Raw genomic sequence first — 15,675 nt, 5'->3', positions numbered from 1 at the left:
ATTTTAAAGTACTTTATAGACCCCACCAATCCCCAGCCTCCTCTCCCAACAATTTCAATAGGTGTCTTTAAGGACACTGTTTAAAAACCCATGCGAGAATGTAGATCCAAATGCTCAGAGTTAGGCAACATCTGGTGTCTGGTTTCCATTGGCAGTACAGGAATTATTTAAATAAAAATATTTATGAATTTGGCTTAGTCCATGTTTCCTCTGATCCCAGTAAATACTGTAAAAATAAATAGTTTACTAAATAATTGTATGTAAAATTTGAACTAAAAAGAACTTGTACGGATTGTTCATTTTGTTGGTGTTCTTCCTTTTAACTCCCTTCAAACTGGAGAAGTATTTAAATATGTCTACAAGATTATAATTTTCTGAACTCAGTTTAAGAAGCAATGAAAACTGCTTCTCTGCTTCAATCAGCAAGGACTTCTTTTCTTTTTCTTTGCTGGTGTGTTTTGATTAGCCTAGAAAGGGTAGTAGTGATTGAAGTCCTTGCGTGATAGTCATAATAAAATAATAAATAAACAAACAAAATCCCCACATTGCTGTAGCGATGACTTACTGGAAGGATATCTTTTCCATGAGCATCAGTCTACTGTATGAGCATAAGCTTATGTGAATGAAGATGTACTTGAGCCTTTAACTTCAGCATTGAACTCTGAAAGATGGGCTGCATGTCAGGTGAATAATAAAATTTTATTGTAAATATAATGACATTTTGAACTTCTGCCTTAATACAGATGACGAGGATGGTATGGACTGCATGGACAATGAGAGGCGGCCGCATTTCCCCCAGTTTTCCTACTCCGCAAGTGGACGAGAATAACTTTTTTGTTCTGCTGCTTCACTGTCATCTTAGGTTTATCACTGAAAATGATTCCTGAACATCACCACCAGTACTAGATACTATTTAAGATAGCAGGGGCACTTTCAGAGACCATTCCAAATTGAACAAATTTATTTCCCGAATCTACCTAAAATCCATTTTGGTTTTGCATGAAATATGGCATCTCTCTATGCTCTCCTGCTGTTGCTGCTGCCCACCGTCTCAGTATAATAGCAATGTCAAGAAGTTACTAACAGTTTCTTTGAAGGTAGATGACTTTACTTCAGTGCTGTACACTTTGTGCACAAAGTCATCTATTTTTCCTCACAGTGGAGGCTAAACGGGAAAATGTGTAGGTCCAGTTTATCTTCTTCTAGAAGATGAACCAAAATTGTAATTAGTCTAAAAAGACTAGTCTATAATATTTTCTTGCATCTGTTTGTGCTGGTTAGAACAAGGAAATGTAGGGGTGGTGATGTACATATGCAAGGTTTTTGTTAGGCATATCATTACTTGAAGCAGGTCTCTGTCATTAACATCTGGCTGGAATTTGCTTGGGAAACGTTTGAGAGAAGGACTTAAACTGTTGATATATATAAATATATATTTATATTATTTTTTAATTACTGTTGGATACTACAGAAGAAGCAGAAGGGCTGGGCTCACCCAGCCTGCCACTTAGAACTTCCAGGTTCATGTGCAATCATGGAGAATCGAACATTATACATGCAAGAAATGAAGGCATAAAAGCAGCAGTTGAAGTTGTTTAGGGGTCTTATAATTTGCACCAGATAACATCTTTCTCATGCTTTTCTTTTTCTTTCATGATATACATCACCTCTGATGGCTGAAGAATGTAGACAGGCATAATGGTATTGCTTTTCACCAAAATGTGTGCACCAAGGTAAACAGTTGTTTGCCTTACTTATTTTTGAGTTTGTGAATTAGCTTTTTCTCCAGGTGTTTAACTCTGAATATTCTTTTTTTTTTTTTCTTTCCTTTCCTTTCCATTTTTTTTTTGGTTATACTGCGGTAGTATTTATTTTTAGAGATAAGGTTTGTATGTGTCATGTTTGCAAATGCTGCTACATCTTAGATAGAACAGGCTTATAGCAGTTAATTTTGTAATATATGGAAGGACTGTACAAGCTGAAGGGAATAATGCACTTTTATCCCATGTGGAAATTTTAACAAGGCTCTGAAATTGTACATACTGCTTAGAATCAGATTTTTGTGAATGAAATACTGTGTTTTAATTCTTTGGCAGCGGAGGTGAGGAGTTCCAACTTCATGTGCCAAAGGGTTAAAAACAAATAAACAAAAAAGCTACATCTTGTGCTCTATTCAGGATAAAGATACTGTAAAAGCCTGATGGCACAATAGAAAATGTCTATCCTATATGAAGGAAACACATTTGAACAATGAGACCACAGTGATTACAAGAAAAGCACTTTATTCTAATAGTTAAAATAGTAAATTTCTGGGATCAGCCATTCTCAAGGAAAGTTTGTCCTCAGCCAAAAGAGTTACGAAACTCAGCATGTTACATGTGACCATGGTACCCGATTGACCGAATTTAAAGCATCGCGAGAAACACTCCACTGACAGGAAAACGTCTTTCCATTTCCGAAGATCTGTATCTAACAGAACATGTGCACAAGCTCTAGCTTTGATCTTCAGCAATGATAATCTTAATAATAAACCCTTTGGTGCTAGGAGCTGGGATATTTTGCAGTGCAGTAATGATGTGCACGTGCCCTTGCTAACGGCATCTGAAAACCCTGACTCCATGGGATTATCATTTGAAGTATCTCTGTGTCCGTATCTTGTTAGCTCCCACGAAGACTGTGATATCACAGAGTATTACTGATTGCGTTGTGTGAGTGAGGAGGTGAGTCTGAAAGGAGATGTTCATACGCAGATGCCTTAGCCTCTTGATGTGGAAAGTTGAGTATCCTGGCGTGAAGCCCACTGCTGGCAGTGCATATGCTGGGACAGTCAAGGGGCAAATGGGCATTTTAGCAAGGCAGCTAAAGACGCAGACTAATTTAGACAATTTTTCATGTTTCATGTTTTATCTTTAGTAACGGATGGATAATCAGTCAGAAATATATCATGAGGTATATGCTAACTACATAGGATCTCATTCTGTCTCCTTGTAACACTAGACGTGTAGAAATTATCCCTCTGTAGAGAGAGCGAGCACAGTAAATGCATTGCAGGTCTGCAGAAGTGTCTGTACTGACACAGCGAGTGAGTGACTGAAATAACCAATTACTTAGGAGATGGGCATTAATTAGTTTTCTGCAAAGTCCTCGTGCTTACAGACTAAAACTATGGTGATTCAAAATCTGTGTTATATGCCTGTGGTGGTTTTTTTTTTTTTTTTTTTTTCCAGCTTTTAACAGCAATAAATTTTTTGACACAGGGCACCTATAGCTAATGACCAACTGGAGTTGTGCCTCTGGCCAACCTTTCCTCGTGTTGAGAAGAAAGAAACCCTGTGGCTAGGTTCATCACCGTGTAGCTAGTTAGAGCGCAGTTCGCAGTAAATATCTGTGGGCAAATTATCTGAAAACTTTTTAAGGCTTCAATCAGTGTGTATTGTGTTATCTGCCTTCCAAAATATCATAGATCAAGTTTGTGCTATGGAGAGAGTCAGCAGTCATTTAATGCTGCCCAGGGCTGCGGAATTCCCTCTCAGCAGTGTTAGAGATAGAAAGAGAAATTAATAAGCTGTGCTGGGAGAAACTCTTAAAGCTCTTCTTTGCCTGTTTGCAGCTGTAGTCGGGTTTGGACAGTGCGTGGTAGTGGCTGGTTACCTTGATGAGCCTTTCGAGCACAGTACATTTCAGACTTTGACTCCAGCTTGTACTGACTTCCACGGCAGACAGTATGCCCTCTTGTACTGCAGCCATCTCGGAGGAAATAGGTCATTTCTGTTTGGGTTTTGGCAGTTTTGCACACGGCTTTGCTTTCCACACTAATCCATCTTCCAGTACATTCCTGTTGCTTACAGAACATTTATTCCAGTATTGTTTTACGTTTTTTCCATCTTTACTTGCGGCTTCTTAAAGCTGACTGTTCTTGCAGGGGCCATGTGCTTCTCCTAGAGTACAAAAGTAAGGTCTTTCCTTACTAACTGCAGGGTCTATATATTACACCTCAATGTACACACTTTGCTGCTACTGTTTGTACTGTCTACAGTAGAATTTCCTTATCTTGCTCCTGGTAGTGCATTACAGGCAAGCATGAAATGTAAAGTATTTATTTAAATAAAAACCTCTAAATTGGTAATTGAATTACCTCCCTGTAGCTTTAGAGTTTGTGACATTTCTTGACCTTGCTAGTTCTTTCATTAGATCCATGCAAGATCTAGTCATATGGTTAAGGATATTAAGCAGACACGACTATGAACCCAAGAAACCGTATTACTGTTGGTCATACTTAAACTGTTTATTTCCTTAAGTATATGACCCACAAGGATGTGAAATAACTACAAGAAACTGTTTTTGTACACTGTACATCCTTAGTATTTTTACACGTATATGATAGGGATGCACATTATTTTCCTTCGTACAGACAGCTTAAATAAAACACTATGTCAATCTGCTACTTCTGTGTTTTTTAATGCTAATTTGTTCTGGAGGTTTGTAAATATATTATATATATGTTCAAGCTTGCCACAAAGGACGTATTTTTTTATATCTGCACATCATTATTAAATATCTTAGAGGATAAAGTTCCTAATCTGTTCTGTGTCAGAGAAAGAAAATCTGAAACAAGAAGGCTATATTGCAGATTACAAAAGATTTCTCAAGTTTTGGTTTAAATATTTACTTCATATTTTAAAGTAATTTTATATAGGTTAGATGTTTCAATCCTGAAATGCACAAAGAATTTACTTAATTTCTTCTTACAAGAAAATGTACATCGTTATTTTTTTATCACTGTATATATAATGATCTGTGCATGTTTAGTTCAAAGTTTTATTTGCTGTGAAGTCCTAGTGATAACTAACTTGATGTGACGTATTTCAGATACTGGGTGATCAGTTTCAGCTTGTAAATTAAGTTACAGTATTGTCAAAAAAAAGAAAAGAGGTTTTTATGGCTAAGCAAGATGTATTTGTGCTGTGGCCCAAGGCTATTTCCATACAGGCGGTCTGTGTTAACTCTACAAGGTGTATGTAACTTCTAAAAGTAAATTTGGGTTGTACTTTTCAAGTACTGATTACGCAGGGTTACATTTCTATCAGAACACCCAACATTTAAGCGAGTTGTCATCGAATGAAATCCGTAGCCTCAAGTCATAGCTCGGCAGCGTGGTGGAGGAAGCAAGGGAAGGTGTGATTTGCAGGGCACCTCGGGGTGGGACTCATTGATGCCCGCCAGCTGGCCCAAGCCTAATTGCAGCAGCCGGCCAGGAGGGCTGAGTGTCCCTGGAGCAGTTGGTCATCTGGGTTTTAGCTCAGTTCTCAGACATGAACCCTTCCCTGGAACGTAAGTAAGTGTGTGAGCCGGGTCTTTCTTGTTTTCCCCTTGAAGTAGGCCAGAAGGAGCAGAAGAAAGGGACAGGCAGACAGACATTAGTTGCAATAGTATTTGCAGATCAGCGACAGGACTTGGCTGTGGCCATGGAAGGAGCCTCTGCTCATTGTGCATGGAGGTACAGGGGTGATACCTCGGGGGGGCGATGCTGTAGCTGTGGGCATGGAAGCTCCTGGATGCATTTGCCTGATCTGAACTTTGTAAACTTTGTAAAAGTAAGCATTTTGTGGCTAGGGAGAGGGCGGGGTGGGGGGAACAGGAGCGGGGTAGACCTGGTGCTCTGTGTGCATAGTGAATAAGCAATTGCTACGAGGTAGTTGCTGCTGCAGAGAAATTGATCCTTGTAGACACAGCGGTGGCTGGCAGTTGTCCTCTGCACACAGCCACCCCGAGCCACCTGGTAGGTGAGGTAGGTCCAGAAAGGTTGAGGGTCCAGCTGTGCCCCCAGGCCGTGGCACAGCAGCTCCAGGATCTCATTGAAGCCTAAGTGCTGGGACTGGGTGCCTGAGGTCCTTTGCGCATGTGGCTGATAGGCACTGCTCCTATTTAAACACAGATTTATGGTGTGGGGAAAAGAAATAAGTTTGCAGATTTATAAACATATATTCTTACCTATGTAACCATCTATAAAGTAGTGAGAAATAAAATAAAATTGTCCACCTGACTAGCGTGGAGAACCCATAGTTGTGCTAGAAAGGAATTTTCATCAGCAGCCTTTCCCTTCCCAAAAGACCCAAGGCGATTTAAGCATGTTTATTGTCATAGCGGTGAAGCAGTTTAGGGAGGAGTTCAGATGTGTTTGGCAGTTTCATATGGCAGGAAATTGAAATGGGAAGAAAAAACACTTTGATGTTAAGGCTGTACCACTAGTAATTCTTAAAATACAACGAATGAAAGATTGTGTCCCACAGCAAATGGTAACTTATTGCATGTGTTGTTACTCCTACTTCTGTTACATTTTATGTGTTCATGCTGGCTGAAGTAGCCTTATTGACTGGGAACTGTTCTTTGCACTTTTTTTTTTCCTCTTTACCAGTGCAATTCAGCAACTACACTGAATGTAGAAACCTTTGCTTACATTGTTTATTATGCACTAGTTCAGCAAAAAGATTCAGATGAATTCTTTCTGAAACAGCCTGGTATTTGGAAAGTAACCTTTACAAATATGAAGTTAAACGGAAAGAAGTCCTCCAAATGTAGCCTCCAAATGTTTTGAGTTCAGTAATTTGAAGCAGAGTTCAGCTGATGCCCATCCCCAAGATAGCAAAGTATCTTCCAGGGGGAAAGTCTAGAATCACTTCAGTGTTGAGAGCCAGGCACCTCACGTACGTATTAGCCTTTGCTAACAAAGGGTCCCTTTGTCTCAAAGGCATTAGCCAGTAACTGTTTTGATGGGAAACCTGCCCTGTGGAAATTACTCCACGTTACAGGGAATATTCCTCAATCATTCTGATGCCCTTCTGATGGATTAATGGTTGTTAGGACTCTGACCTTTGTATAAAGGTGGCAAATAGCTTGTACAACTGAAGTTCCCAGGTAGGTTCCGGTCATGAGTTACAATCTCAAGCACACTGTGATTTTTGTTAGACTTTTGAACACTCTCCTCCTCCCCAAACACACATTTTCCCTTGAATGCAAAAGGACACAACCAGGAAAAATAATGAATCAAATTAAGTTTATTGGTATTGCCATCTGTAAATAAGACATCTATGTTAAATTACAAAAATAGATAAAAACATTTTATAAAAAATTGTACAAATTATGAATTAAGTTGATGCTTCATAACAGCTGTTAAAACTGGATTGCAAGCTTAGCCTTTTCTTAGAAAAGTCTCAGCTGTCTTCCTAGAAAGTTTGGTAGGTGAGTAATGTTTCAAAATATTTATGATTCTGTAGTTGAAAACAAATATAAACCAGTTGAAATTAGCCAGCGTGTCTGTTTTCTGCAAACGTTTTTCTGTGTGAGCTTCAAACAAGCCCAAGTTTCAGACGGGTGCAGAGGAGAACTGAAAGACCGAAGAGATGGGAGTGTAAGTAAGTAGTCTGTATGGAGCTGCTTGCATCCCTCATTTGTGTCACTTCAGCCTGTGGGTGAGTTCTTAGAAAAGAAATACGTAAATAGTTAAGAATGTGGCAATGCTATGTAAACAAGCGCTGTTTCAAAGCCTGTGCTTCCTGTGGTCCTCGCCTCTTTCTAAGATCAGAATCTTACAGGTAGCAAGAACAAGAGCTATCTGATTTCTGAAAAACAAGATCTCCATGAGCTTTAGCCATCGCTCATGTTTAGCAGTAAATAACCGAGCTCTTGTTTTGGGGCACGTTTAAGATCCTGCCCCTTCTCCCTTCCAGGAAGGCGGAGACAGGTTTGTGCCAGAGACTGTTTACTGTGAATTGTACAGACTGTACATGGGGTGGGCAGCTGTAGCAAAACAGGAAGCTGCCTGTGTGCCGTTAGGAAACCTCTGGTGGGAAGGCTAATTTGCAGTTTTTAAGCTCTCGCATAGCTATTGTTTGTGCCTCCTCAGTAGCACTTCACGACTTAATTAAGGGCGAGACATCAAACTCTAGTGGAGCTGGGGTAGTTACCTAGAATTAAGCAACTGGAGTTCTGAAATTTGAATTTAAGAGATGTAAATGACTTCAAATAAAAATAAACTTTCAATTTGGGCTGATTTTGCATTAGAGGACTTACAGAGTTTTGCTTTTTTTTTTGCTTGCCCTTTTTTTTTTTTTTTGAGTTGGTAAGGTAACGAGGGCTGAGTTAAAAAAGGATTTATAATGTTGCAGTTCATTAAAGACTTAATTAAAACAATAACATGGTACTTTTTTGTCCCCAGAATACATGCACCGCATCAGTGCTATGGTTGTATCCGCAACCAGTGCTCTGAAAAATGAATTACATCCCTGGAATGAGTTAGGGGTCAGACTCAGCATCAGGGGCTAGTTAGTGACAGCCACAGGAAGCCTAGGCCATGCTTCATTAACCCTCTGCGTAGGGCCAGCATTAGAATATGAACAGATTAAAAAGACAAAGAGCACTCCACCCAGCTCCTGAAGTAGTCTCCTGGCCACTTGTGGCTCGCAGCATCCCTGGCAGGTCTTGTCAAGGCTGCCCTTTGAGGCTCAGCCAAATGCCCAGCGCGTTAGCGCACTGCTCTCTCCCCTGGCTACTGGAACGAGCATCCTCAGTACCACTGCTTGTTCTTTTAGGTACCCCTTCTCAGACAGCTGTGTTTTATACAACCAAACTTCAGTACATTTCTAGCCTAGAAATTTCACACTGTCATCTATGCCTCTAACTAAGGAGCTGCCGTTGCCTTTCCTTACCACCTGAAGCCACAGAAAGGTTTTCATTAGCCCTGCTCGTATGCGTGTAAATGGGTTAGGTACCAAGACGGCCACTTCTAGCGCTGCAGGCTGCCTGCGGTTCTTCCATCGCCACAGTTACCCCAAGTTAATGCTTTGCAAGATGCTGAACCTCAGCATGGTTGACAAAGTCGGCATTTCTCCACCTGACTACAGCCAGGCTTCATCTGCTTCAAAAATAAAGTGCAAATACTGGCAAAGTCTCAGCGTGCCCAACTGCACAGCAGACTGGATGCTAAAGCAGTTGTTTGGGATGTGCCACTCTCCTCCTCCCAGCTGAGTGAGCAGAGTGCTGCAGCACAAAGTGCTCGAAGTTCTCCCCACCCTCCCTCCCCTCAGGGGCAGCTCTTTTAATGTGTGGCTGGCTAGTCTTACTGATTACAGTTTTGTAGGTAGCAAAGCCATAGAAACCCATGTTTTAACCGATGTTAATGCTAGTTACACGTGCAGGGACAGCAGCCACTAGCTGCTTGTTTGGTCAGAAAGCACTCAGGTGGCTTAGGGGCCCAAGTGCTCCTTTGCACAGCTGCAGACCCCAGCGTGGTGCTCTCAGAGGGGCCAGGCCTAGCTCCTGCACTGCTGCTCCCCCTGCCAGACATCTCCCGGCCAGTACCAGCCTCCTGCATCCAGCCGCAGCATCACAAAACCCAAAGCACCACCTACCATGGTTTAACACTCATCACCACTTGACTAAACTCCACCTAAGCAGTAGTGACAACCTTACTTTCTCCTGCTCCAAAAAACCCACCTTGTCTGTAGAATGTCACTGGCTGTTACAAAAAAAATCCAACAGATGCACATTTTTGTGCATTAAGACCACAATGAAAAAAAAAAAGCCCACGTAAGGATCAGCCTGAATCAATTCTGACATCAGAGGTGGAAAGGCTACTCATTTTCTGAACATACAGAAGGCTAGCTTTAATGTTTAAGTTAAAAAAAAAAAAAAAAAAGGCACTTGGGAGCCCATCAAACACTGCATTTGTTGCTGGGGCCCCGCTGAAAATTCATGCAGACCTAAGAGAACAAAGACAATCTCAGCCCAGGACCAGCTGTAATTCTGACAGTACCTCCCACTAAGCAATGAGAGGGGTGAGGAGGGGAAGATACTCAAGGGTGACTATATTTTATGTTCTGTTTGGGAAAGGAGCGGTTTGTTCACAGAGAGAGAGGCTCACTGAAATACAGGACACCTGAAATGAGGGAGGAGGCAGTTTTAGCGGCACGACAATCTGGAGAGCATGGGGAAGGGCGGACTTGCACAGGGAGATGTCTGTGGAGAGGACAGACCAGCGGCGTGGGACGGCAGACATGGCTGGGGGTAATCCCCGAGGTCCCAATCCTGTCAGCTGGTCTGCACGCTGGCGGGCTCAGCTGGCCAGAGTCTGCAAGGGGATTAAAACTGGGACAAACAGCTATTTCTGTAAAACTGAGGGACACCAAGGCAGATCCTGCAAGTGAAGCACATTCCAGCCTTCAGAAACATAAACACACTGGGTGGACAGTGCTGAGGTTTCTAGTCATCTCAGTTTAGATTTTTTTTTCCTCTATTACACATATTTGTATTTAGTAACTATATAGGATGGGAGTTACGTATCGCTTGCTCTCCTGATTTGCAGTAACTTGCCATGTAAGAGAGACTTTCAAAGGTAGAAACACAAAACCTGGATCCTTCAAAAGCTTTCAAAATCAGAGGCATAAATCCTGTAATTAAACTTTGGACTACCTTTTGGTGGATCTGCCTGTGTTAAGCTGTATACCTTTATTAAATATTAATGTGAAGGCTTCATCTACAGCACATGCTGTAAGGTCAGGCCAAATTATCATACTGATCCTTTTTAACTCTCTGAAAATTAAAATTTTGGTGTGAGCATCTTCATCATGTACCCATTACTGCCTTCAGTGGGAAGGACAGAATTTCACTCCTCTACTTCTCAGGGGCTATGCCTGGAGCCTGCTTTACATTTTAGAATGGAGGATACACAAGAGAAGTTTGACAAGGAAGTGAACTGGAAAAACAATGACAGTGACATCAATCTGTGCTAGTGGTATGGGTAATGGGAGCTTTCTGCTATCCTCTGTCCATGGGACAAATATTTTCCAAGTAAATACTTAGCCTAGCCCAAAGGTTGTAGGCAGGTGATTGTTCTGAGCTTCCTCCAGTAACATGAGATTTAATGCCATTATTTCAAAAGCCTGTGATTTATTGCCAAGGACGAGAAAGGTGTTTTTGAATCCTATGGTACTTGCCTTGGTTACTCCTTCAACAAGGATGCAAAAAGCTTTTTAACTTATGTTGCCTGTAAGGAATTCAGCATGTAGCAGGATCAAGTATTTCTTTTATAATGTCTTTTTTTCTTCATTCATTATGAAATCAAGAATGTTCCTTACAGTATCACATGAGTTTTCCATGAAAAACAGATTCTCAACACACCAAAATGTAGCAGGATTTAAAGACCTCTTTCTCTCTTTCTGTTTTTTCCCCCATATATAGCAAATATGAGCACTGGAAATCCTACAAAGGCTAAAGGTTTGGCAGTAGTTTTTTTGTTTGTTTGTTTTTATTTTCCCTGTAAATCAGCTAGATTAAAATAATGAAACAATTTTAAAATCTGGGACTTCAATTGCATTTTTTTTTAAAAAGGTAATGCTTACAACACTGTAAGAACAGATATAAACTATAGCAGTGCTATCATTCCAACAGCACCACTCCAAATGCAATTATTTATATAATGTTTCTTACAACATGACACTAAGTTTTTATGATTCATTATAGAACAAGCTGAAGCCTTTCTAAAGAAATAGCATTTTGCTTTCTGAGAAGGAAAATACTGCTGCAAGTGACAAAGTTAACCAACTCCAAATCAAAAGAGGAACCCACAGTGATTATCTAGCTCCAAAGGTATCTAAGGTAAAATTTGAATTGTAAAAGTTCCCACCTTGCCAAGAGTTGTATGTCCTCTTTTCTCTCCAATTTAAATTATAAGTTTTGTGTTTTTTTAAATCCTGTCAGGTAAACCTGTTTCTTTTCTGGAGAGCTTGCCCTAAATTTTTAACAGTATGAAAAGAGAAAAACAACACCACACAGCTCCCCCCCCCCCCAACAATTTCTAGCCCCAAAACATTTCAAACACTTTCTTCTCCCTTTGTCTTGAAGTGTTTGCCAGATTCAACCCACATCTGCAAATAGTTTTAGTCCTCCTTTCCTCTCCCTCCCTTTCCTCTATATATAGTGTATAGAAAAAATACCTACTTATGCTCATTTCTCTTTATCCATCCAGGTTTTTACTTGATTCCATCTGTGTCCTGTTTGAGATCTGCATCCCATTTCTTTTCCTGAAATATGCAATTGCAGAGTTACTAGTGGCTTATGTTCCAAGATACAATACCAAATTTCAGTTAGTGTATTTTACATCATTTTAAAAGCATTAGGTATGAGTGGTTTCTCCCCCTCCCCCCAAAACCCTAAACTAACTGCAAAGGATAGCTGTTGAATAACACGGTAAAACATGGCATAAGTCACTTTCACCTCTGATCAATACTGATTACACAACTGATATTTTTAACATATATTTCTATAATAGCTATGTACATCTTTCTGTAGTTAAAATCTCCAATTTACAGTGAAATGTCCTTTAGTTTTCTTCAAACAATTGTCTGATATTCCAGACAGCTTTTTTGGGCTGAATTCCAGTTCCCAGAGAATCACTGTTGCTTTCAATAGCAGCAAACAGATTTTTAGGACTCATTTTGTAATAATTTTTAAAAAATACATTCTTCTCTTCTGAATATTCATATGTTAAAAAGCATCCTCTGGAACACAATTAACTTATAACGGAGAAAAACAAGGAAGTTTTTGCTAGTCAGGTCTTGAGAGTATATCTGAATGATTTTTTTCCTCATTTGTACGATTTAGTACTTTCGCCCAACCTCATAAAAACATGCTCACTTCCAGATAAAACACATTATCAAAGACAGAATCTCTGTGGACTACGTATGAAGTCTCTTCATATTACCTAGAGTGCTTCCCTTAGAGTAGCAACTTTCATTTTCTTTTCTGAATGGCAAATGTTCTTCAACCATCTTATAGAGAGAACACTATGGTTGCCCTAAAATTTGTCAGTAATTACTACATGCTGATAACCTTACACTATCTTGGGTTACCAGGTTTGTCTACCGACAGCAAATCCTGTAAAACCAAACACACTGACGTGATTAAAAGCGTAACAAAATATGGATTTTATTTTCCTAAGTTAAACATTTATTAAATCCTACAGCTAAAAAGCCTATGGAAAATAGGGTGATGTAAATATTTGAAAGTTGTAAGACACCTATTTTCTGTTTACTGCTAAGTGTGCTACCGGACAACATTTTCTCCACTGAACTTGTTACCTTTTTAACAGAACTCCAGTTATTAGTTAGAAAACATCATTCATGGTTGAATTAGGTGATTCACTTAGTCACAAAACAAGGGTTTGATTATTTAATAGTTTTACTGAAAAACCTCATTCTGTACTTAGTATTTCTCTTTCTTCCTCTTTTTTCTGAAACAAATGGATGAAAGGGAAAGAATGAAGCAAACCATGCAGTCCTCTCCCTTATTTCAAAAGCAACGACTGAAGAACAGTGGCCAAAAACCCAAGCAACAACAGCCCATGAGAACCTGCAGCATCCTAGAGACCACTGGAAGCAACAGTTGGTCCTGCCAAAGGTGCACTGCAGTGAGTAGTGCTCAGGTGGATTGATTTCACATTCTCCACCTCACATTTGGGTGAGTGGTCACGAAGCAGCAGGAAAGACAAGTAACATTTAAAAATAAGGGGAAAAAATCACAAAGTGGTAGGGGGACTTAAGTCTGACAAATGTCAGCAAAACGCTCCAAGAAATTATCAGCATCAAGCTACTATTTAAATGTTAATGCTGTGGAAGAACAGATTTCCCTTTTCTCTGGAAAAGGAACACGAAATCTTCCAATAAGAAAGCTAGGAACTGTAACCAAGAATAACTACTGCTGTTCTATTGTCTCTTCATTTAGTTTAAGTGGGACTCTAATCCAGCAACCAGTCTACCTCCAGTTGCAAGGAAATTTTTTTTTTTTTTTTCATAAGGCAATGCCTTGTTTAGAACAACAGCAATAAAACCCCAGAGCTGAAAAGAGACTGCTGGTGGATTTCTCTGCTAAAGCTGCAGAATATTCCCTTCAGACTTTCTTTTCTTTTGGCCCAGTACCTGGATTCGCAGAAACTGCACCTCTTCTGTTAGCAGCTGCTTCTCTTTGAAGAGCTGATTCTGTTTGTTGAGTAGCTCCACTAACTGCTGGGCAGTGGCCTGACAGTGCTTGTCAAGCTGGTGCAACCTGTAAAAAATAGATAAAAAGACTACAGTGTGTCTCAAGTTGGAGTTCTTTGCAGAAGCTTTGATCTTTGCACTGGCAGGTGCAAGCTCCCAGATGACACAGCTTGGCCTAGTGTTGGGCTGAGACTGAAGTATTATTACTCCTCAGATGGGCACTCAATACATTTGATCTTGACACTTTAAATGAGCACTTTTAAATGTCTGCACTTCTAACTTAGAAGCCCTGTCGTGACACGACAACAAGTCAGTTTTGCCATTCAGTGACATCAGTAAAGACCACAGGACTGCATCCTGACAACTGCAGCTGAGCAAGCCATGCCTTGCTCTTCGTTTCTACTGAAAGGGTGCTGTGAGTTCAGGGCTGTTCTTGGGACACGGCAATAAACCTGTCAGCAGACCTACGCACCCTGTAGCTCCTTCAGAAACCACTTTCCTGATTTTAGGCACTTATTTCAATTACATTAGCCCAGGTTATAAATCCAAGTATCCCAACCCCCTGACAAACTGGACCTGAAGTGACAGAAAGTTTAGTTTTCATTCCACTGCTCTTTACAACCTGGTCAATGCCCAAAACTCATTACAGAGCACAACGTTATTTAAAGTGAGCTTAGTGTTAATTGAGCATGTCAGCGTTAATCTCTAAAAGAGATTCCTCTGGAAGAATGTCAGAGCCCACCACTCCAAAGGCTTCTCATCAGGGGCTGCAAAACAGGGGGAACAAGCCAGTGGGTGTCAGCAGGGGTACACAAAGGCTTTGCTTACACTTGAGAAACAAGCATAACAACATCCATGTAGAAAGGGCGACTGCACATTTACTTCTTTAATCACAAAACCTGGAATGTCCCCAGTGACTGTTTAGCCCTCTGAATCCTGCCATGAAAAAAATCTTAAAAGTTTGCTTGGATCTGTAACAAGGAAAGTAAACAGAAATAAGATGAAAATTGTGTTTTTACTTTAAACGCTTTTCATTCATTCTTTAAGTGGAAACATCTTTAACTACAAGTCCCTGCAGATATCTTAGAAGCTTCTGTTCTTTAAGTATCTGTGCTCTAGAGAAAAGCCTGTACATCTAAACACTATTTACTTAGGGAGCATGAACCAACCTGGGTTTTGTTATGGTTAGTTCTGGATCTAAATGCTGCACTTGCTTTGTAAACTATTTCTTGCTCACCATTTCAAAATACAGCTTCAGCTGAACAAGGTGCTTAGGCTTGTATCTCTCATACAGTCTGTGTTTTGAATAGAATTAGTTATGTGCTCACAATAAGGCATGTGATTTTCTGAATCCTTCTACTTTCAACTCCATGTGGTAGTTTTGAGTTGTACAGCTGTCGTAACTCAGCTAAGCTAATCGCTCTGAATATTCACATTCTTAATCAGGATTGTTCAAATAACTGCATTAGTAAACACCCCTGAAATTCCTGATAAAAATCTAGTAAAACTTAGCTGAAACAAATTTGCCAAAATTTAAGTGAAAAACAGTATTTAGTGGTCTATCTCTATCAGACACCTTCTTTGAAGTCAAACTGCAACAATAATGCAGCAAACACTGTGAATGGACATATTTCATCCTGTCCTG

General features: G+C 40.1%; 2 protein-coding genes across 8 annotated transcripts in view; one reads left to right on the top strand and one right to left on the bottom strand.

The window, feature by feature from the left end:
* Window positions 1-4,444, top strand: part of AKT3 (AKT serine/threonine kinase 3) — a 152,211-nt gene extending 147,767 nt beyond the window's left edge. For all 4 annotated transcript variants that reach the window (XM_035563924.1, XM_035563941.2, XM_035563933.2 and 1 more), the window contains one exon: window positions 744-4,444. In XM_035563924.1, coding sequence (XP_035419817.1) covers window positions 744-829 — 86 coding nt within the window. In that variant the 3' untranslated portion in view covers window positions 830-4,444. The remainder of the gene's footprint in view (window positions 1-743) is intronic.
* Window positions 4,445-6,155: 1,711 nt separating this feature from the next.
* Window positions 6,156-15,675, bottom strand: part of SDCCAG8 (SHH signaling and ciliogenesis regulator SDCCAG8) — a 109,698-nt gene continuing 100,178 nt past the window's right edge. The window contains exons 16-18 of one of the 4 annotated variants that reach the window (XM_035564072.2): window positions 13,971-14,097; window positions 11,995-12,077; window positions 6,156-7,476 (exon numbers count right to left, since the gene is read on the bottom strand). In XM_035564072.2, the coding sequence (XP_035419965.1) occupies window positions 12,027-12,077; window positions 13,971-14,097 (178 nt within the window). In that variant the 3' untranslated portion in view covers window positions 6,156-7,476; window positions 11,995-12,026. The remainder of the gene's footprint in view (window positions 7,477-11,994; window positions 12,078-13,970; window positions 14,098-15,675) is intronic. The other 3 variants (XM_035564055.2, XM_035564062.2, XM_035564081.2) reach the window with 3 other exon arrangements.

Source organism: Cygnus atratus, chromosome 3 (genome assembly GCF_013377495.2).
Source record: "Cygnus atratus isolate AKBS03 ecotype Queensland, Australia chromosome 3, CAtr_DNAZoo_HiC_assembly, whole genome shotgun sequence".
Classification (NCBI taxonomy): Eukaryota; Metazoa; Chordata; class Aves; order Anseriformes; family Anatidae; genus Cygnus; species Cygnus atratus.
This window is presented reverse-complemented; position numbering and strand designations above follow the sequence as displayed.